The sequence below is a fragment of the Vulpes vulpes genome, chromosome 12, assembly GCF_048418805.1.
Source record: "Vulpes vulpes isolate BD-2025 chromosome 12, VulVul3, whole genome shotgun sequence".
Taxonomy (NCBI): domain Eukaryota; kingdom Metazoa; phylum Chordata; class Mammalia; order Carnivora; family Canidae; genus Vulpes; species Vulpes vulpes.
The window spans coordinates 130,287,880-130,310,874 of NC_132791.1; the positions used below are offsets into that span (position 1 = coordinate 130,287,880).

Consider the following 22,995-nt stretch of genomic DNA (forward strand, 5'->3'; position numbering starts at 1 on the left):
ATCTAAAATATTGATGTTTTATTCATCGTGGATTTTTCTGCATTAATTTTTTTAGTGTTGCATTAAATATTATTCTTTCCGATTACTGAGTTTTTGAGGATCCTCCCTTCCTCATTCCAGTCCGCGTGCATGAGTATTCATCAGTGTGCGTATCCGTATGCACACACTTTGTTCACACATGGCTTATCCTGTAGGAATAGTTGTAAACTTCTTTCTGCTTAATAGGTCGTGAGCATCTTCTCTTACGTGACCATATTTTGTAAACCAAAACACAGAAACTACCAAGGGGACAGAATTTTTTGAAACTCAAACTGTATCAGGAAGTACAGAGCATCTGTTCTGCACAGAGCTTATGTCTGAAAAAGCATAATTCAGACCTGGTGTGAGTGTCATGCTATCACAGCATTAATTTGAGCAAAGACAAAAGGCTCCAAGAATCGTCATCTCACAAAGAAAAAACCAGAAACAGGAATGCTTACAATGGCATGCCCAGAGATGGGAATGAGCCGCCCTCAGGGCCACGGCTGTTTCCCAGAGCTCTTCACCCAGGCTCCGGGCTACACCCCCCCCCCACCCCTCCTCCTCCTGGGTCCTCGTCCCATGAAGATTCTCACAAGGAACCACCACCAGGGAAGTGAGGTTCCCCTGCCAGCCGGGCAGGAGCTGAGGATTGGTTGGCCCCCAGGAAGCATACGGAGCACCTTGTCCACACAAGCCAGTGCATCTCTTCTTTTACCTTTTTACTGAGAAACTGCAATCCACGTTCACAGCAGAAAATTTTGGGATGTAGGAAAGGATGAAAAATAAATCGTCACCCATAGTGTTAGAACCAGAGGTAAAGGGTGGCCCCAGGTGGCTCAGCAGCTTAGCGCCACCTTCAGCCCAGGGCCTGATCCTGGAGACCCCGGATTGAGTCCCACATCAGGATCCTTGCATGGAGCCTGCTTCTCCCTCTGCCTATGTCTCTGCCTCTCTCTGTGTCTCTCATGAATAAATAAATAAAATATTTAAAATATATATATTATAATCTTTATAAAGACTTCACCTCCACTTTTCTCAGTATATTGTCATTATATTGAGTGCATTACTGCATGCCATTAAATATTTTCCAAAAATGTAATCCTAGAGGCCTAGTATCACTTCATATGAATCTATAATAATCTATCCAACAAATCCCCTATTGTTAGACATTAAGTTGTTTCAATGTTTTATTATTTTTGTATATAAATTTGTACACATAACATAAATCATACACACAATTTATATAGAATATAAATATGGCTAATGTGATAAATATTTACATACAGTAAATAAATTCTTCCTATATAATACATAAATATAAAATGTTATATGAAGTAAAATATACACGTAAATCTTTTGCTGCTCTGTGCTTCCCTGAAATCAGGTGGGTAGTTGAAATCCCTGTGCCAACCACAGGCTCTGGCCAGGCACTTGTAGGAGTCTCACTCCACCCAGGAAGTCCTAGAAAATCTTGAATGATCAGTTTAGAGGTTTTAAGCCTTAATGTGCCAAAAAGCCTATAATCTATGGATAACTGTACTTGCCCCAAGGGACAAAAGGCCAGTCCTGGAAACATGTGCTGCAGGACAGGTCAAGCCCATGCACTGGACACCAAACGATGTAAGACCAGCAGGGAGACAGAAGGGCTGTGTATCCTTGAACCAGATGAGAGGCCGACACTCAAGCCTCTGAGCCTTAAAAACATGTCAATCTGGGGATCCCTGGGTGGCGCAGCGGTTTAGCGCCTGCCTTTGGCCCAGGGCGCAATCCTGGAGACCGGGATCAAATCCCACATCGGGCTCCCGGTGCATGGAGCCTGCTTCTCCCTCTGCCTGTGTCTTTGCCTCTCTCTCTCTCTCTGTGTGACTATCATAAATAAATTTTAAAAAAATGTCAATCTTGCACAATGTACAATGAAAACATGGTACCAAGGACTGCCTTCTAGGGAAATAGAATAGTCTTGGTTTTGCAAATTGGGTGAAGATTTCAATGACAAATAAGTGACCTGCGGGGAAAATGTCCACATTATTTTCCTCCCATTATTTTTTCCTCTTAAAATAACAAGACCTCATAGGAAAACTATAAAATGCAAGTGAGTAAAGAGACTACAATCCCCACTTCCCAGACATAACAATTGTTAATAATGCGGCATGTACCTGTCAAAGCTTTATCTGTGCAAATATATCTAATATTTCTCACAGATGGGAATATACTGTCCATGCTGTTTTTAACTTGTCGAGAATATTGTCCCTTTCTAACCTGAGCTTGAGTCTCTCCTGGAGACTGTATCGCAGACATGTCAGCCTGCCTCTCCGTTCCAGGCATATCTTGACAAGTATTACACAAGCAAGGCAGGGCCCCAGGTCGGCGAGATGGGGGCGCCAGGAGGCAGAGCCCTGATCAAGAAGATCAAGGAGCTGCAAGCCTTCTTCGGCCTCCGCATCACTGGCAAGCTGGACCGGCCCACGATGGACATGATCAAGAGGCCCCGCTGCGGAGTTCCCGACGTGGCAAACTATCGCCTCTTCCCAGGTGAACCCAAATGGAAAAAAAATACTTTGACATACAGGTAATGAGATGGAGTCTTTCCAAAGTCAGAGAGAAATCCCCCTCTCTCCTTTTCTTATCTTTTAGAAATTCCTTCCTTCCAATCTGTGTAAAAATCCCGACTCATCACAATCATTAGGAAGCAATTTTATGGCTAACGTTTAGACAGTGACATTGGAGGACTCACTACAAAACACCATCTCAGGATTACCATAATGGCCAGCCGTTTCGGGCTTTACAAATAATGTTATTAATCAGAGAGACAACACACTTGTCTTTAAAGAAAAATAACCTAGTTTAGGATTAATAGCCTGACAGTACCAACCCGTTTTCTTAAAACAAGTTCCTCCTCAATCAGAAGGAAACAATAAAGTTCACCTATTAACAAAGTAACTTTTTTATTAATTCCAAAAATTATTTATTGATGATTTATTAAATGCCTACTATAGACATTCAATTTTGGAGATACGAAAGTGAGTAGATCTCCTCCCCCCACCTCACAGTCCCTGTTGGGAGACACACAAGCAAACAGATCATCAAGTCCTCAAGTGACAAGTGTGAGCTCGCAGGTCTAAGCAGAAAACTGTGGTTGCACCTGGAGGGAGGGCAGGGATCCATTCCTGGGCCAGCAGGCCTCCTTCCTGGAGGACCCCCTGTCCGCCTGAATGCCTGAGCTGGGTTTGGAGGCCAGGGACACTGTTGCATGGGCTTTGCACCTGCTGGACAGATGTGGCATTGCAAGAGGGCGGCCCACGCTTGCATTCTTGCACCAGGCCTGGCTAACTGGAGCGTTTTCCCAGGGCAGGTGGAGTCCGGGCAGATAGAGGTGTGCTGGGGGGTGGCCCAGTGAGCGGGTGCCACCCTGGGCCGCAGAGAGCCACTCCAGGCTTCCGCCAGATTTTGTTCTTAGGATAAGCAAATCTGGCTGAGAGCGGGGTACAGGGCGAGGCCAGACCGCTTAGTCCCTGAAGGGCTGTTCTGGAGCTGCCCCCTCACGCTCACAGAAGTCTCCTTAACGCTCTCGGGAATTTTGCAGCTTGTTGTTAACTGCCCTAGAATCCCGCAAGCTGTCGGTAAACAGAGCCATTATTAAAAATTAAGCTATAAAACCTGCAATGAAATAAATTATATTTCTACACAAATTGCTAAATATTACATTGTGTATGCTAGATAGAACTAGAAATGTGATCAAACGTTGCTACCTGTTCACCACGCCACACGTTACTACCATCGGCGTTCATGAGGTCATTGGTGCAGTTTTATCCGTACCATGGATGTGCTGCCGCTTGTCTCTTCCCAACTGTACACACAGGGCTGGCAGGTTGGTGGCTTGAAACTCTCGCCAGTGAGAGTGTTTACAGCACGGACATCAGCCAAGCCCTCGAATGAGAGGTTAGGGCTCAGCAGTTCGTCCCCAGTCCCGGTGGCCCAAGGGAGGGCAGCAGGGCAGAGCCACAGAGGCTGCCCATTGGTGGCTACGAGCCCGAGTCCAGATGGTGGCACTCTGAACACAGTTATCACCCTGCTAACACCCAAGAATGCGGCAAAAATCTAAATATTTGGGGAAGAAGCGCCCCACGTGGAGTTGAACAGGAAACATATAAACCCATGAAGTCTTCCCATCATTTTCTTAAACTGTCTTACAGAATGTGAGTATGCACAGCAAAGACCAGAGCCGTCCATCCAGCTGATCTGAGACTCAGAGAAGTATATTGTTGTGATACTACTCCCTAGACAGGCCCCCCAAGCCCCTCAGCACACTCCCACTGCCCACCTGCTCCCTCCCAGGCAGACCCCAGCCCCAGAAAGCCCTAGAGGCCACTTCGCACCCGATGCAGACACTGGACCTCAGGATAACTTCCTCTAACAGAACCGGAGGATTGGAATAGACTGTGGCTTAGTGCTGTGTGCAGACGTCTGGGGTCAGAGAGGGCATGACACGCACAGCCCGGTCATATCTCACGGCCATTGTAAGAACGGACTTGCTGGGGCCCGTGTCTACAGGGGGCACATGCTCAGAGTATTTGTGGTTACCGCCCCCCATCCCCTCTATGTCACCCCCTGCCCCCGCTGCACTGCCCAATCTCCATCTCCGTGAAAGATCCTCGAGTTCCTCCATCCACCGCCGAGGTCACTGCTAGCCATGCCCTCCATAGGACCTGGTCCCTTCCCCGGTGACTGGTGGTTGAGACAGCACCACCTCTATCGCAGTAATCCGGGTACCTGCCACGGTGCAGGTGTACAGGTCACCCCGCACATTTATTTACGCAGCTTCTCAGGTAGTTCTCACAGGCGCTAGCTGGACCGCCACTCAGGAGGCTTTAAAAACCACTGGCTTTTATTCAGAGTCCATCCGTTTAGGAAGAGTTTGCTAAGCACCTACGATGTACACAGGAAGAGGAGCCGGAGAGACAAAGGATATAGGGCAAGGGCTGCTCCCCAGGTCGGCTCCAGCAGGACCCCTCGCTCTGCACCCAGGTTGTGCTCTGAGCTCAAGGTCCCCCCCAGCAAGGTTCCGGGGTCAGTTTCCTTCCCCTGCCCCCTCCTTTCCTTGCAGTCTGGGACTCCCAGCCCCCTGGGCTCAGGGCAGCACGTCCAGAACACCAACTGGCTCCACCTACGGTTTGTCCAGAAAGCTCTACACTGTTCTGCCTCTAGGTGTCATTGTCACCCAGGACTTCAGGACAGACTCAAGCCTTAGCGTCCAAGCTTAAAGCGTCCTCTTTAAGATAGGCATTATCTTAAGAACAAACATCCCCCACTGGGGAAATCGCAATGGCCTTTGAATAAGAATGTGCAAAACCTCACAACTCACTGTTTTTTACATAGAAAATTTTCAGTCCCTTTTGGGGCAAAAGAGGTTTTCCCTTCTCAATTAAACCGTTTTAGGGGAAACGGGTTCTTGTGAAATGATACTGGGTTATCATCTTTACAATTCAGGCTGATCTAAGAGCAATGAGGGCCAAACCGCTTCTGCAGCAGGTGATCTCAACTCTTTCACTTCCCCCTTGACCTTCCCGGTTATTCTGCATGTTCCAGTAACTCAACACATAGGAAAGCAAACCAAGATTTACTATTTGAGAGAAAAATGCCTACATTGTAGATTCACGTCCAACCCTTCGATTTTTAGTACCACCTCAATGTAAGGCTTGCCTTCTTCACTAGGAGCACTCGCCAAAAGGAAAATATGTTCCTTCTGTTTTCGCAGAATTTCCAAATACACATCCTCCATGAGTCCTGCTGAGGTGGACAAAGCAGTGGAGATGGCCTTGCAGGCCTGGGGCAGCGCTGTGCCTCTGAGCTTCATCCGCGTGAACTCGGGAGAAGCGGACATTATGATATCTTTTGAAACCGGAGGTACTGTGGTGCATCTTGGATCTTGCCTTCCTAATCCACAGGAGACATGTTCCAACATATCTTCCTTTCCAACATTTAGTGCAAGGGATCCACTAGATCTTCTTCCACACATGGTGTGAAGGGCAGAGGCCAAGGTCATGGTCAAGTCATGCTTGTGTCTGGCCAGAAAATAGAGCCAGGGAAGTCCTAGACCAGGTGGCAGAGTGGACTCAGCTCTCCCTGTTCTGCTGCCTCATCAGAGACAGAGTCTGTCCTGTTTAGCCTCCCCGTTGGCTGGGAGGCCACCTGAACCCTCGCCCCATGGTCACCACTACAACCCCCCTTCCATATTCACCAAGAATCTCCCACCTTGAGTCCCCAGTGAAGGAAACCCCCACCGGACCTCTGACCACCTCCCCCAGCAGCAGTCAGCACAGCGGTGCTGCCGTCTCACCCACAGCCTCTGGAGCCTGCAGGCCTGCTGCACCTTGCCCTCGTCTCAGCCTGGTAACTGGGCACCAGGTGGTCTGCACAGAGCCCTTTCCAGGGCCACCTGTCAAAGAAGCAGATAAAGGGAGAGCCACAAAATTCGTTTGCTTTCTCAGCTTCCACGAAGCGGAGGTGAGCAAGTGCTCCGATCCTCCCTCCCCAGACACCACGTGGAAGGGCCCCTGTCTCCACGCTGAGTTCAGCCTCACATCCTGGGAGGTACATGCGCCGAAGCCAGGAGACAGGAAGTGATGCAGGTCCCCAGTGTGAAACTTTCAGAGGGGGCCCTGGGCGTGACCTCCTGCACAAGGGGGTCACCCTGGGGAAGGGGCAGGCTGGTGTGGTTCAAAGCAGCTTTGGAGGCTGGGACGCTAACACTCCCCTGATCTTGCCAATGTGTACCCTCTCCCCACAGCACAGCCTGAGTGGGCGCGGAGCTGCCAGGAACAGGGTCCATAGGGCCCACCCAGAACCCTGGCACCCGGTGCACCAGGCCCCATGAGAGACCGTGAAATACGGTTTCTGCAACATGCCTCGCTTTGTTCTTCCCCCTTTTTTATTGTAATAACCTGTTAGTTAACAGGTTAGTTATAATCACGTGTTAGTTAAATATAAGTAAATATATTTTATATTTTATATATACTTATGTAAATATAAGTAAAACAAAAACATATAAAGCTCTAAAAGTTATGATTGTAGACACCTTTATTGCTTGCTTGTTGAAATTACAGAGGAACTCTCTCTCCTTTTGGACACCTCCTTACATTGTCTGGTGGAAAGAGACAGAAAACACATCTGCTCGATGTGCTGTCTTCACTGAATCAGCCTACACACTTGCACCCCAACCAGTAGGTCTTGCTCCCTACTTCTTTTGTAATCTGCCGTGTGGGCACAATCCATGGAGTGCCAGGAGTCAGCCGATAGACACTGCAACAAAAACAGTCACAAAAGAACATTTTTTTTTATTTTTAATGTTAACTATCTTTGAAATGACAAATATCCCTCTTCATTTATCAATGGACGATTGCTTATTGACATGTGAACTTCTTATAAAAAACGAATATTGGAAAGTAAATCTATTTGTATGGGAAGTGTCAACGCTGTTAACAAAGAGGTGTCCACTCCCTGTAATGTGAGGATGCCTTAAACTTGCCAGGCCTAACTGCTGTTGGCGTTTCTGCCCGCCTGTCTAGATCACGGGGATTCCTACCCATTCGACGGACCCCGAGGGACTCTCGCCCATGCGTTTGCACCCGGAGAAGGCCTGGGAGGGGATACCCATTTCGACAATGCTGAGAAGTGGACTATGGGAATGAATGGTATATATGCACAATTCACCATAACCTGGAAAATATTGTACCTTCTTCGGGGCCATCACCATGACACCCTGAGGTTCAACGTCCCAAGCCACCCGTTAACTAGGGAGGCTGGCTAGGAAAAACAAGTAAGCCAAAAATCCAAAAGGGAAAAGCCCTCCCCCCGCCCCCCGTGCTGTAGACTTGTCTGAGCTCTGGTTCGTGCATATGGTACCGAGGAGCTGAGAGGCCTCCTCCACATGGCCCTCTGTCCTTTAACTATGCAGCATTTATTGTCTCTTACTCATTGGTGGAAATAGGCTATGTTCAGAGACGACCCCAGGGAATCCGTGCTGTCTCAAGCAGTGTGATGGGAATGGGTGTTAAAGCTTCAGAATACCCCGGACGTCTTGAGTGTGTGTGAATGATGGGGGTAGCATGTACCAGCAGGGATCTGGTGAAGCATCTGTGGCCAGACCTGGATCTCGTTGCCCCTGGTAGCTCCCATCAGGCCCCTGTATCTACCAACCAAACATCACTGACAAGGAACAAAATGGATTGATTTACACTTCCAACCTTCCCCACTTCAAGGTCCTTCTAGCCAAGGGGGAAAGCGCCAGAGTCACGTCACCAAAGCTCACTACCAGATAACCTACCAACCTTTGATAAACTGGTTATGAGAAGAAAACAAGTTTACTAGGATTTGGGCATAAATTATCCTGTAAAGACAGAAAACATTGAAAACAAAACCCCATGTTGATGCTGTCTTTTTTGTGTGTCCTACTGCATAGGTTTCAATTTATTCACCGTTGCTGCTCACGAATTTGGCCATGCACTGGGCCTGGCCCATTCCACAGACCCATCAGCGCTGATGTACCCAACGTATAAGTACCAGCATCCCTACGGATTCCACCTGCCCAAGGATGATGTGAAAGGGATCCAGGCATTGTACGGTATAGTCACTACCCTCCTTTGGCTACTAGCCCGGAAAGCCACAGGCATTCAGTCTCCAATTTAGAGAAAGTATACATTGCCAGGAGTTACTTGCACAGGTAAAGAGGAAGCTGGGGACTGCGGTCTCACCTGTGCCCTTTGAAGAAGAGCTTTTTCACCTGACATGACTACAGCTTTCTTTTGTAAGATGCACAATTAAATTGTGCATCTTTCCTCCAGGGCATGCTGGTCCCTCACCAGCCATAGAAAATGAAATCATTTGCCTGGGGTTTTGGTGGGGTTTTTTTGTTTTGTTTTGTTTGTTTGTTTGTTGAGTATAGGTCAGAATTTAGATCCTGGAAGAAGATGGGTATATTTTGTAGTTTCTATATTGTTCTGACCCACCTGCAGATAATTGACCTTATCATCCTAAAAAAAGCAAGGGTGATGCTAAAACCTACACTGCTAGGTGCACAGACAGCCTGCACTCAACTACTCGGGTTTGTGTGAGTCACCCTCTCACCTGGCCTGACGACCGGCCTGTTTGGCGTGATCAAGTGTTTTCCTCCCTGAAGAGCTGAGAAAGTTGAGGCTCAGAGAATAACTATCCCAAGAATCAAATTGTCTTAGGAGTTAGCGTTCTTTCAAAGGTAACGAAGGATTATTGGGAGCTCTGTATCCTGCCTTCCTTAGCACCCTGACAGACCCATGAAGTCCTGGGTGAGAGGGGATCTTGGAGCACTCCTAGATCTTGACACTTTTGCTTTCACGGATAAAAGGCAGACAACTCTAGGAAACGGACCTTCTCCTAAGGTCGGGGAATGGCTCCTCTGCCTTCGCCCGGCAGAGGCTCTGGCGTCCGGTCAGTCCCTGCGCACCTGGCGGTGCAGCATCGGTGCAGCATCGGTGCAGCATCGGTGCAGCATGGAGCACGCCCTTCTGCAGACTGTGCCTCCTCGCGGGAGTCAAATCTCATCCAAAGAACTATTCAGCCAACTCTGCCCACCTCAGGGCCGCGGGCGCGGGCCACGCGGGTTGGGTCCTCCTGCCTGAGTGTCTTCATTGTGGGAACCTGGCTCGGAACACCGGGGGCTCGACTCCAAGGAAAGCAATCCCTGGCTCCACCGAGAAGGACTGAGCCCAAATGTTTGCCTGCCCCCGTAGATCCGTCTGCTCCGACCATCTCCAGCGTCTGATGGCCACCGTCATGGGGCCAGGGGCTGAAGCACATATTTTGATGTGGCCACTTTTGCACAGGTGAACGAAGTGCACAGACGTGCTTCTGTATCACCAGGGAGCGTGCACATCACTCACCGCTGGCCACCCTGCTGCCTCTGACCCTTCGTAGACGACTTGGCACATAGTAAATGTTCAAAGACTGGCAGCCCATTTCTGCGCTGACCACCTTCCAGAGCCTCGCCCCATTGCTGAGCCTTCTGCACCCCGGCTCTTCTCCAACTCTCTCACCCCTGGCCCTTCCTGTTCCTCCCTTCCTCCCTGCCCCTCACCCCTGGTCACCACAGATGTACTCTGCTCCAGAGCAGGGACCTGCCGGGGCCAATGGCTCAGGCAGCACCAGCAGTGTTCTGTAGACAGTAGATAGTCCTCAGGAGCACGGACTAGGATGACAACTCGCTGGCAGCTCTCCCAGGGCCCGGCTGCTCTACAGAAGGATCCAGCAGGGGGTGCCTTTAATAGCAGGTGCCTGCAGTGTACCTCCTGGCCCAAGAATTCACTCAGGGTTTCCTGGGCACCTGATAAAAGGCTGATCAGTCCAGGATGCCCGGAAATAGATACGAAATACACAATAGATACGAAATAGATACGAAATGATGCCGGAAATAGATGCCGGAAATAGATACGAAAATGATACGAAATACACAAAGAAGTTATTGAGAACAAAGAATTCAATTACCAAGGAATAATCAGTGGCAACTTCTTAAAAAAATCTTTAATTTAGAGCACTTGCAGCTGTCAAGGAAGCTATGTGTGGTAACAAAATAATGGATCCCATTTTTTTTAACATTTACTACATGCCAAGCACTCTACCGAGTGCTTCACAGATGTGATTTCTCACCAAAGCCCTCTGAGGCAGGGACTGTCCTGGCCCCCTCCCATTTCACAAAGGAAGAAACAGAGGCTTGCAGAGGCTGGGTGATGTTCCTGCTTATGGTACAACTGCAGGACTAGCAAAGCTGGATTTGAACATGGGTCTGCCTGCCATGGACAGCCATGCACCTTACCGCCTGTCTCATGCACTCCAAGGGGGTCGCTAGAGCAGTGGACAGACTCTAAGAGTCCTGGTACCATGTTGACCAAGTCACTTTGAATCCTAGGACCCCGGAAAACACTCCTGGGAAAGCCCACCGTGCCCCACGCACCACCCCAAAGTCCATCCATCCCCGACCTCTGTGACTCCAGCTCATCCTTTGATGCTGTGACGATGCTGGGAAAGGAGCTCCTGCTCTTCAGAGACCGGTAAGCCTAAGATGAGGCACTAAGTCTTCCCAAGCCTCAGCCCTTCACATCCCTCTAGAGGTCCTTGCTGCTGCCACGTGTGAGGAGCATGCAGAAACACCGTCGTGTGGGCAGTAGAGTGGGAGGCAGGGATCTCTGCGGAGACACAGAACTGCCAAACCACTATTTGTGGGGCAGCTACCATGCTCTTGGCAATGGACACAGTATTTTTCCATACACATCAAGTACTTATTCTAAATACAAAGGAGAGATTAGAATCCCCAATTTACAGATGCAGATAGAAGCTCAATGAGAACAATGAGAATCTCAGGTGCTTTCCTGAGGTAACAGTTTCACCAAGTGGCTGAGTTACACCAGCCCAGGCTTATCTGATGGCTGTCTGTCTTGTTCATCACTGTATCCCTAGTAAGAGTACACAGTGTATACTCAATAAATATTAGGTAATAGGGATTGGATAGATAGATGGACAGACAGATGGATGGATGGATAGTCAGAGGGATGCCTAGATGGGTAGCTAATTTCAAAGCCACTGCTCTGCTGAAACCCCTCTTTCTCAAGGTCCCTTGACTTTTCAACACAATGAGCTGTCAGCATAGGGGAGGGAGGAATATTGATAGGTGTTGGCTATCCTGTACAGCTCCTGAAGAATACCCTGAGGTTTGAGCACCTAATACTGTCATTTTAGGAACGTTTCTTTTGGGATGATTAATGGAAGTTTTAGTAGTTCTGTGAGTTATAAAGGATGGCAAGGTGAAGTTGGTATTTAAACATAAAGGCATAGGAGGGGTACCTGGGTGGTGTAGTTGGTTAAGCGTCTACCTCTTGGTTTTGGCTCATGTTGTGATCTCAGGGTCCTGGGATTGAGCCCAGGCATTCAGCAGGGAGTCTGCTTGAGCTTCTCTCTGCCCCTCCCCCGGCTCATGCACTCTACCTATCTAAAAAAATTTTTAACTAAAAAATAAATAATTTAATGGCATATGATATTGAGTAATTCATAATGTTGAGAAAGCTAGGATCTTTAATGACAATACTGCATGAATAGCTGTGTTTACAGCTGTGTGAGTTGATCAGCGGGAGTACTGGTTGATCTTTATTAATATTTTTACTGTCATGACATCATTAAGGGAAATTAAATAGAAATAAATTCAAGATGAGTGTAATAAGGAAAGAACAGAAATATAATTTGATTAAGCCTTTCAGGTTTGAAATTAATGTTGAAGTTTTCATTCGAAGACAAGAAATGGTTTTTGGTGATACATTTCCTAGTTGAAGTATGTCTAATTGACAACAATGTTATTTTTTTTGAATGACTGATAAATGGTGAGAGGTGGTGAGTAGTCATTGGAAAAACTCCAAGGAGGTTGGAAAATTCACACAAGGGTGAAGGAGAATTAAATTTTAAGTTTCACGTTCTAAGGTTTTGTTCAAGTGCTAGAATGGAAGCATTACGGCAAATCATTCATTTTAGGTCATAGGTCATGTGTGAAAGCCAAATTGGGCAGATTTACCAGTCATAGCTAGATAAAGTACAATTAGTGGGATGAGATCATGATTAAGGTCAAATATGCAGATGGTTGGAAATCTCATGCATCGACATCCGATAGCCCCTTTTCTCCTGGCACTCTGGGCTCCCAGGGAGCATTAGGGCCGTGTCCATGACACTGATGGCTGTGATCACTTCTTTTCTTGGAGGAAAAGACCTACCAACACTCACCCCCAGTCCTCCTTGTACTGGGGACAGAATTCATTCACAGGAGAATAGTCAGAGGTAGCTCAGGAATAGCATGGCTGAATGATTTTTATCCCTTTTCTTCACTGCAAGAGTGGTTATTGAGCCCAACTGGAGGGCCAAGCACTACCGTAGTGGCTGGAGATCTAAAGGACCAGTACTCACCCTGTCTTTGCACACCTCAGTTACATAAGGGAGTGAGACATTCAAAAACACTGCCATGATCCCGTGTGCTCACAGGACTTTTTTGTCTCCCCGTTGTGGGTAGAGGGGGTGATCTCTCTGATGTCTCTCCTTATAAGGGTACTAATCACATCAGACCAGGGATCCCCCAGCAGCGCTTCAGATAACCCTGGCTACCCCACTGCTCCTGTCTGACTAACACCATCCCATCTCCCTGGGCGTTAGGCTTCAATTTATGAATCTGGTAGAGACACAGATGTTCAGCCCATAACAGAGTAATCACATTTTTAGATATGCATTTCCCTCCAGATTTTTTTCTGTATAGAAAGATATAGTCTAAGCACAGGAGGGGATCAGGGATATGCACAAAGATGGGATTTTAATTAGATATGCTGATTTGTAAACTCTTTTCACTCAGCAATATCTCATTTTTCCATGTTGGTGAGGTTGTTTTTTTTTTTTTTTTTTTGTCATCTTCATTATATATATGTGCAGATACATCGTCACATATTCAACCAATGCTGTACTTTTAAGCCTGTAAATTGTTTCTAATTTTTGAAAATTAGGAAATCTTCAACAGTGGTTGGGTATCCACTTCTCAGAAACAGATTAGAGTAGAGCTCAGAACCCAGGTTTTAGCCTGAGACTGAGTTGGTTTAAATTCTAGCCTTTCTTCTTGCTGAGCAGAGGGCCCCCAGCAAATAATGTGCCAAACACACAGTGAGCACTCAAACAGCAGATGCTACATTAAGGAATGAGAATCGGAAAATCTGTACAGTGGATTAAGGCTTAGAAACAACTTGAAATATTTTTTATTATTTTTTAATGATTTTTATTGAGACTTATTGATTATTGACTTTCTTTCTATTGTTACCAAAAAGTAAAACAGAACAGAATTGGTAGGCATTGACCCAGGAACCATAGGCAGGGCACAGAGCAGATGGAGCCTGGTGCACAGGAGCCTCATCGAGGGGTGGTGGTGTCAGCTGATAGTCAGCCCAGACAGGGCAGGGAGCACTGGTTAGGCAATGAAGAAGTGAGATGCAGGCTGCCCTATAGCACAGAGCTTACTCTTATGGTAAATATCGGCAGTTGTAAGAGATGCAAAGGAAACCATGATGTCAAAGATACTATGCCCTTATGTATAATTATGACTGTTTTCTTTAAAAAGCAAAAAATGTTTAAAAACCCTCTAGTATCAAACTATGAGCATTTAGCAAAGGCTACTGGCTATTTGACCGGGTCATGGCTGCAGATGGTGAGGATGGTAACAGTAGGAGGGGAGGCCAGGTTCAGGAGACCTTGAGAAATGAGAGGTCAGAGGAGGAGTAGGGGGAGGGAGGGAGCAAGGCTGCCAGCACAGGGATCTGTGTTCAGTCAGCCCGGTGGCCTCTGACCTGTCTGTGGCCTGGAGTGCAGTAGGGCAGGCAGTTCCAGAGGAGGAGGAGCCTGAGGCAGGAAGTGAGTAGAGCTCTCCTTTCAGCCCTGGGTCTGCCACATGCACACCCCCGTCCCCCTATTAGGACCAAGGTGCTCTGATATCACAGGGGCTTCCTTGAGTGGGTACTTCCTGTGATAAGCACTGTTTTCACACCTCACAAGGGCCCCATGAGATTGGAATTACTGCTGCCTTTTCACAAGATGCTGAAAGGAGAAGCACCTTGTCCAAGGACATGGAGCTGGGAGGGCCGAAGCTGGGCCCTGGAGTCACAGGGTGACTGGCCAGCACCCAGGCCTCCTGACCCCAAAACTGTGGTTGCCCTGCTCAGATCATCATGGGTTTTACCTAATTTAATTTTACCCATAAAATCAAGATTATCACAGTCAGCAATAGACCTCAGAAGTGTAAAAGCATTTTGCAGAAGGAATGAGTATCAAGCCTGATTGTCCAAATCCTTGTGTTGGAGAGAGGAAAGCTGCACCCCATCCATCTCAGCCCAGCAGAACCCCCTCCTGAGGGTCTTCTGGCTGCTAGTCTAGAGCCGGTCGGGTCACTCAGAACACCTGAACCTGCACTGGAACTCCTAAGAGAAGCAGTGCTTTCTGACTTGCATGAACTCAAACTTTCTGACTGGTATGCATTTGAGTTTGTGGGGAAAGCAGGTGCTCCAGGCCCTCATGTGCCAGTCAGGCAAACAGCCACCAGGAGAAGACAGTTCTTAGATCATCGTGGTGTCTTGAAACTGTTGGATAGGCTGGTCCACGTTCTGTTTTATTCTCAAAATACCTGTCAGTCACTAACAGTCACATTTTGAAAGATGTTATACATCTTAGATTAGCCAGCAAAGGAGAGCATCTTTAAGGCTATGCAGGTAGGAGAGGAAGACAAGGATGAAGAGGGGCCTGAAGGAGCTGCCAGCAGGACTTGAAGGCTCATTCAGTGCAGGAAACACTGCAAAAGAAGAGTCAAAGATGGATAGGAAAATCAAGGAGATTTGCTGGGCACACACAAAAACTCAGTATTAGACATGCTGCATTCAAGACAATGACGATTCTAACAGGTCCTGTAGAAGCAGCCAGCGCTCAGGGGAGTACTCACAGCTGGAGGCTTCACAGGCTGCCCAACTTCTCACATGGAGGAGGCAGGTAGAGATCTGAAAATGAGCTCTAGTAGTAAGAGCTGGTATTTCATGATCACTTACAATGTGCTGTGTGCTGTGCTCAGCTTTCTTCACTTGCTCATTTCATCCACAGTGTCATTTCTCCATCTGGAATTTTAACCCACTTGACATCGGAGACAGAATCCCTCAATGGGGCCTCACATAAATCAAAGAAAAGAAGCTATTTTTTCCAAAATGACCAATAGTGCAAGGAATCCTGGGTGGTTTAGTCCATTCAGCATCTGACTCTTGATTTTGGCTCAGGTAGTGATCTCAGGGTTGTGGGATTGAGCCCTGTGTTGGGTCAGTGCTCCATGTGGAGGCTGCTTGGGATTTCCTCCCTCTCTCTCTGCCCCTCCTCCTGCTCATGTGTGCTCTATCTCACATAAATAAATGAATCTTCAAAGTAATCAATAGTGGGAAAGGATGCTGGGACCATCCGGTGGACAGACTGGCCATGACGACGTACATGTGTCATGTCAGAGGAGCACTGAGGGAGGAATCCAGATTCTGAGGAGCCAAAGAGCAAAAGGTAGGGAGCAGGAGGGAATGGTCTGTATAGACCATTCACCCGACAGTTGTGTTGTAACAAGGAGAAGGGGGGTTCAGATCAGAGCTACAGCAGGCAGCAGGGTCCAACGAGGACTTTTCAGAACTGGAAAATACCTGGACCTGGGGAAGACAGGACAAGGGGCCAGTGGAGACACAGAAATGCATGGCACCAGGGGATGGAGGGACAGCAAATCAGTAACCCCTACTGTGGACAGAACTTTTGGAATCTGGCATTTTGCAGGGTCCATGGGCGGGAGTGAAGCCCACACAACTGAGGGGACCTTGTCCTCCATCAGTCTCCCTGGGGACGTCTCTTCTGGCTGTAAGATTGCATCACAAAAAGTCAACAAGCAGCACTGTATTGGCTCAGACTGAGTCTGGGTTATATATTAAGAATTCAGACAAACAGGCAGAAGGTGTGGTACAATCCCTGACTCATCGTTGTCTCTTCTGAGTCCCCTCCTCCCGGCTAGGGTTGGGGGTTATGGCTTTACAGCTCACAGGTTATGGCTAATAAATAGGGATCCCCACAGCCTCCTCTGGCGTGATTAACAAGTTAGGGGCACTATGCATGGCTTTCACTATTTTTTTTATTTTAAAGATTTTATTTATTTATTCATGACAGACAGAGGGAGAGAGGCAGAGACAGGCAGAGGGAGAAGCAGGCCCCATGCAGGGAGCCTGACGTGGGACTTGATCCCAGGTCTCCAGGATCACACCCAGGGCTGAAGGTGGTGCTAAACCACTAGGCCACCGGGGCTGCCCGGCTTTCACTATTTTTAAGCACTGCCTACACTTGGGATTTTAATTTCATAAGCTGTTTTTTTCTAGGGCTCCATGAGATGAATGATAACTGATTTCTTGGCCTCTAAAGCATTCTGACATTAGCACCCCTGGTTAGTGAAATATCCCAAAATGAGTGGCATGTCAGCCAAGGACGTGACCCTTTGTACCTCAGAGTTTCCAGTGACAAAAATATGTCAGAGAGGCAAATTCAGAAAGAAACTTAGCTCCATTGATAGACTTTAAGTTTTGCCAGTCACCAATCAATACATTTGTAGAGTGAAACATGTCTTTTTACAAGATATATAAATTATTGTAAGAGTAGTCAAGAGCTTATAAGACACTTTCATATGTATTATCGCAATTAATCCTTTAAAGTATGAGAACACATGTTATTAGTATTCTCACTTTTATTTGACAGAAGGAAATTGAGTCTCAAAAATTGAGTGACTCACCCGAGGTCACACATTCAATGATAAAACCAGGTTTCAAGCTCCCAGCAGAGCAATTGCACTGCAAGCATCAAAAACAAAAAGAAGAGAGACCCTTCTTCCCCCTGAAACCAGGGATCGGGATGAGAGAGAACAGATCAAGGAGAGTAAAGGGCTGAAGATGATGATGCATGAAGATCCCCACTCAGCTCAAGCTGAATCACCCTGACGGTCCAGCAAGAAGGAGGTGAAAGGCTCCTTACGTAGATGGCAGGGAAGAGAGGTGAGCACTACACATGACACAGGAAGAAGCAAGTGCAAGTCACGTTCCCAGGTGCTCCAGGCACCATGTAAGCCAGAGGACAGAAACACAGATAATCCATGGCCCTGCCCCGGGTGAAGGCCACAAGTGAACTAATCTCAACCTTGAGTTAGCTGCTATTCTTTGGGAAAGAGGAACGAAAATCTCAGCGAACATGAAAATTGGTGATCTAATGAGTTGCTTTCACTCCCTGGTGCCCATTCATTGAGCCAACAAATATTTATAGAGCCCTGACTATATCCAGGCACAGTATTGGCTCCTGGGAGCACAGACAGCAACAGAACAACTAAATATATAATCAGCAGATCCCTATTATCAATGGACACCATTGTTTTTTCCTCCTTACCAAAGATCAGATTATACGCTATCGATAAAGTCTATCGATAAACCTATTTCCACAACCAGTTCCAACATGCCCCGCAGCTGCTCTCTTCCAATAAGTTCAGATTGTTTTTCTTTTAATCCATTTGCAGATGCATTAGGTTACTATACTCAGGTTTTTTGGTCAATTTTAATTTATTATTGTAATCTATAGCTCCAAATTGTTCTGGTGTTTTGTTACCGACCATTAGGTACTGAAAATTTTCATAATTACAGATTCTTATGGAATTTGTGTTACTTTACATAAGTGATGGATAGTATTTGTTTCTACCTAATGTTCATGGTTATACATTATAATACGTTATAATAATACATTATAATTATATACGTTATAATAACACTGTTTAAACCAGGGCTCCTTAACTTTGGCATTGCTAATATTTTAAGTCTGTGTTGGATTGGGTTGTCCCACACACTGGGGCATGTTTTATTGGCATCCCTGTTCTCCACCCATTGGAAGATAAGCAAAACAGTCACCAAACATTGCCAAGTGTTTCCAGGGCCATAAAATCACTCTTGGTTTAGAAGGACCACTCTGCTTCCACTGAATCCTCATAATTCCTGCAATGTCTTAAATCAAGGTTCATTTAGGAAGGAATTTTAGATTCTACTACATGTGAAAGTTTCCAAAAGCATACTTTTCAGTTTGCAGCACTCTTAATTACATTTTACCACCTCTCCTACTGGGTCGTTGGGATGTCAGTGCTCTTAGTTAAGCCCAATGAAACATAGGGCTGAAGTTTGACTAGAGCCACCTGTTGGTTTTTAAATGAAAAATGAAAGAAAATAGTTCCCCGCTTTAGGGGCCCAAGGAGAAAGGGGCAGGAAGTCCGCTGTACCTCATCAGAGATGTGGTTCAGATAGAGCCTCCTCTGCCTGCCTTCCTCACTTCATGCATGCTGCTGCCATCCCCCAAAATACGCCTCAGTGCCTGCGTCAACACTTAGCACAGTGGCGTGAACAGAGTAAGCATTTCAGAGTCATATACTGAATTAAGTGAAAAACACTTGCTTTTTTGGATTTCTCATCAGGTTCCCAGTTAATCCATTATTACCAAAACCCAGATGAAAGGCTATGAACATGAAGCGTTTATCTGTTTTCATTACCCAGATCTGCTGGGTTCTCCAAACCTGTGCTCATGTCGTGGTGGCAAAGAGAAAGGGGAAGGTTGTCCCTCGCACCTTCAGAGAAGCCTAGATCTGACTGGACGGTTGGTCAAGTTGTGAACACAGGAAAGCAGAGATCACAAGGCTGGGGTTGAACAAGTAGATGAGATCAGGTGAAGATGAACATGGAGACAGGTGGAGTCCAAGCCGGCTCTGTCTGCCCCTAACCACCAGACGATGTTTGGGCCCACCAGCCTCCCTGAGCCTGTGTTTTATCTGTTAATACAAACATTCTAAAGAAGGCTGTGATGTGTAGGGCATGGGGCGAGGCAGCATGCCCAACACAGACGCCTGCCACCCTGTGTATCATGTATGGTGGGTGCCCAGTTAGCAGGTGGGTAAGGCCTACGTAAATAATCATGTTTCAAATGGACAGTATGGTCCATTGAAACTATGGCACTTCATGGATTAATCACTTTCCTATGCGTCTCTCCTTGGGTCCTCAGAATGACCTCATGAGACAGGCTAGGTATCATTATTTGCATCTAAGAGATGATAAGCTTGATTTTAGAGATGCCAGTCAGAGTTAGAACTCAGGCCTACATCTTCTAAAGCACAATGTGCTTTAGGAAACATGAAGACACATCTCTCTCAATACAGCTCTTCTAAATTCATCATCAGCTGACACAGCCTCACCTGGGACACTGTCATCCAATCCCTGACAGCAGTGGAGTCTCCCTCCTGTGGGGTACGCTCTGTGTTCACATCCTCAACTTGCCTCTGTAGCTCTGTAGTCCTAGCTGCTTCCTCAGTGTAGTCCTGTCTGCACTCTCAGACTGTAAGCTCCCTGAGGGCAGGGCCTGGGTCTTGTTCTGCGTCTCATCTCAACCTCTGCTGCAGTCCTCGCTGAGAGCACCCTATGAATATTTGTTAAATTAACTGAACAGGAAAATGCAACATAAGATTTTGGAGTTCCTACACTAGCTACCCAGGAAATTAAATGTCAAAATTTATTATAGTTTCCCTGTCCACAAATAATTTTATGTATAGATTCTACTTTCTACAGAGTCAAGTAAACTATTCATATTTTATAAAAATGATTTTCATTTTCAAAATTCAAACTGGACCACATTTACATTGAATGTTTCAGCCCAATAGCCTTGTGATGCTGCCACAGTTTTATGGACATAATTTTGGGTGAGTGGATGGACGAGTGGCTAAAACTTGAGTTAGTTTGTGTGTATCAGATTTTCTGTTAACTGGCCATCGATTTCAAGGACATAAGCACCTTGGTAGATAAGCATTTAGGCAATTTAATTGATCATCGGTAATGCTCTTGCTGGCTTTATTGGGAATAATTTACATATCCCAACTACAGTTTTGATTCAATTGTAATATTCATAATGTCCACCAGGATCATTTTATCTTTGTAAGATTTTAGTTTTTAAAAGATCAGAACAGGAAAAGGGCATCTGTATCCAGGGATACTTGGAAATGGAAGGTGCACAGCTTACATGTGTAAAACACCAGTGTTATCGCCTTGCTATATCTTTCCATGTTTTGAACATCCTTAAGGAGATGAAGGAAAGGGGATTGCAGATGTGCCAGAAGAACAAAAAGGGGAAAGAACTGTTAACTCGGGTCAAAAAATGATGTATTACCCTTAAAAGCAAGCAAAGGCAAGAGGCATTTAGAAATGGCCCCTGGAGTGTGGCTTGTAGAATACGTCAGTCCAAGTCCAGTCGGTCCAAGATCTGAATCACCTCTTGACCCTGCTATCTTTTGTGGATTGCCCAACAGGATTTTCTGGCGCCGGCAGGTTCACCTGATGGCAGGGATCCGGCCCAGCACCATTACCAGCTCCTTTCCCCAGCTTATGTCCAACGTGGACGCAGCTTACGAAGTGGCTGAGAGGGGCACTGCGTACTTCTTCAAAGGTACCCTACTGATCCCCAGAGGAAAGGAATAGCAGGGTGCAGTGCCCAGTTCGGGTTTGGAACATCTGGTACTGTCAGCATGTGGTCCGGGATCACTGACCGTGCTCCCATCACTCCTCCTCAGGATGGGCATGAAATATCACTCTGTTGTACTATAACAACGGCAGGAATGACAATGGCTCTCAAATGCTCTCAGAGCCAAAGCTTTACCCTAGAGAGGCTCCGTGCTAAGTCACAGTGCCCAGGGGGCTACAAAGCTGTCCCCGCCCCTCAGAGTGGCATGGCGTCCCCTACTGAGAGCCCCAAGTAAGCAGAACAAAGCCCTTGCTGCTCTGTCCTGCTCGGAAACAGCTGGGAGTAGAAAGACCCGTGTGACGTCAGGAGGTGGGCACAGTGTCAGTCTCTGGCTCCAGCCCTTTACTATTAGAGTGATTGTGGAGAGTTCTCTAACATCTGAGCCTTCCTTTCCTCCTGTGAGAAGTGATTGTAGTAATGTCAACCTCACAGATGTGACAGTGGCTAGCCAATGGACGTGATCCAATAAGTAGTCATTGTCAATTTCAGCTTATTTTTCTTGATGCTGAGGGATGAAGGTCCCAGGCTAGTCCCAGCTTAAGAATCATAGCATTTGGGGATCCCTGAGTGGCCCAGCAGATAAGTGCCTGCCTTCAGCCCAGGGCGTGATCCTGGAGTCCCGGGATCGAGCCCCACATCGGGCTCCCAGCATGGAGCCTGCTTCTCCCTCTGCCTGTGTCTCTGCCTCTCTCTCTCTCTCTTTGTGTGTGTCTCTCATGAATAAATAAATAAAATCTTTAAAAAAAAAAAAACTAGTTGAGGGGCAGCCTGGGTGGCTCAGCAGTTTAGTACTGTCTTCAGCCCAGGGTGTGATCCTGGAGACCGTGAATCGAGGCCCACATCGGGCTTCCTGCAAGGACTCTGCTTCTCCCTCTGCCTGTGTCTCTGCCTCTCTCTCTCTCTCTCTCTCTGTCTCATGAATAAACAAATAAAATATTTTAAAAAAAAAAGAATCATAGCATTTGTGTGTCATGAGCTGCTTCTCTTTCATGAGACTGAAATGAGGTTATACACATGAGAAGTATCTTGAAAAAAATTAATGTGTTAAATTAAGACACAATGGTATCAAAATTATTGTTTTCCTAAGGCATCACTAGAGATTTTTGCCTCCAGAGTAGTTTTAATTGAATAAAAACTTATATATTGGGCTATAGCCGTGGCAAATATCCCATAAAGTACTGCCATTTGTGATCCTGCTTAGAAATTCTCATGAATGAAGTGCATCATTAAGTGGTACAGAGTTTTTATAAACTTTAATTACTGTTTTCAGGCCCCCACTACTGGATAACAAGAGGATTCCAAATGCAAGGTCCTCCTCGAACTATTTATGACTTTGGCTTCCCAAGGTATGTGCAGCGAATAGATGCTGCCGTCTATCTCAAGGATGTGCAGAAGACCCTTTTCTTTGTGGGAGATGAATACTACAGGTATGGCTTTTCTCCTTTTGATAGTCCAGATGTATTCAAAAAGAAGGAAAAATCGTTTTGCAGGAAAGAATGCAAAGCAAGTTTGCTATAGGCCCACTGGCTCCTCTTGGCTCCTGGGGTGCCTTTTACCCACAGTGGACATGGTCTCTAAGACATGAAACCACCTAAATAAGTGAGACATTCATTCAATAATCCCATTGTTTGTTCTCTGGCACATGAAACATCCTAGCCTTTCATGCACTTATTAACTGGACCCCCAGTGGCCTAACAGAGTGAATGCAGCATCTCCAAATACATGACTAGCCACAGGGATTGCCTGAGCACAGAACTGACTCGCTGTTATGTGGGTACCAATGCATCCCAAAATACT

At 46.5% G+C, this 22,995-nt stretch overlaps 1 protein-coding gene across 1 annotated transcript in view; it reads left to right on the forward strand.

The window, feature by feature from the left end:
* Nucleotides 1-22,995, forward strand: part of MMP20 (matrix metallopeptidase 20) — a 48,854-nt gene that overhangs the window by 5,070 nt on the left and 20,789 nt on the right. Inside the window, exons 2-8 of the mRNA XM_026006704.2 lie at nucleotides 2,343-2,590; nucleotides 5,777-5,925; nucleotides 7,587-7,712; nucleotides 8,480-8,641; nucleotides 10,958-11,099; nucleotides 20,987-21,123; nucleotides 22,469-22,625. Of these exons, the coding sequence (XP_025862489.1) occupies nucleotides 2,343-2,590; nucleotides 5,777-5,925; nucleotides 7,587-7,712; nucleotides 8,480-8,641; nucleotides 10,958-11,099; nucleotides 20,987-21,123; nucleotides 22,469-22,625 (1,121 nt within the window). The remainder of the gene's footprint in view (nucleotides 1-2,342; nucleotides 2,591-5,776; nucleotides 5,926-7,586; nucleotides 7,713-8,479; nucleotides 8,642-10,957; nucleotides 11,100-20,986; nucleotides 21,124-22,468; nucleotides 22,626-22,995) is intronic.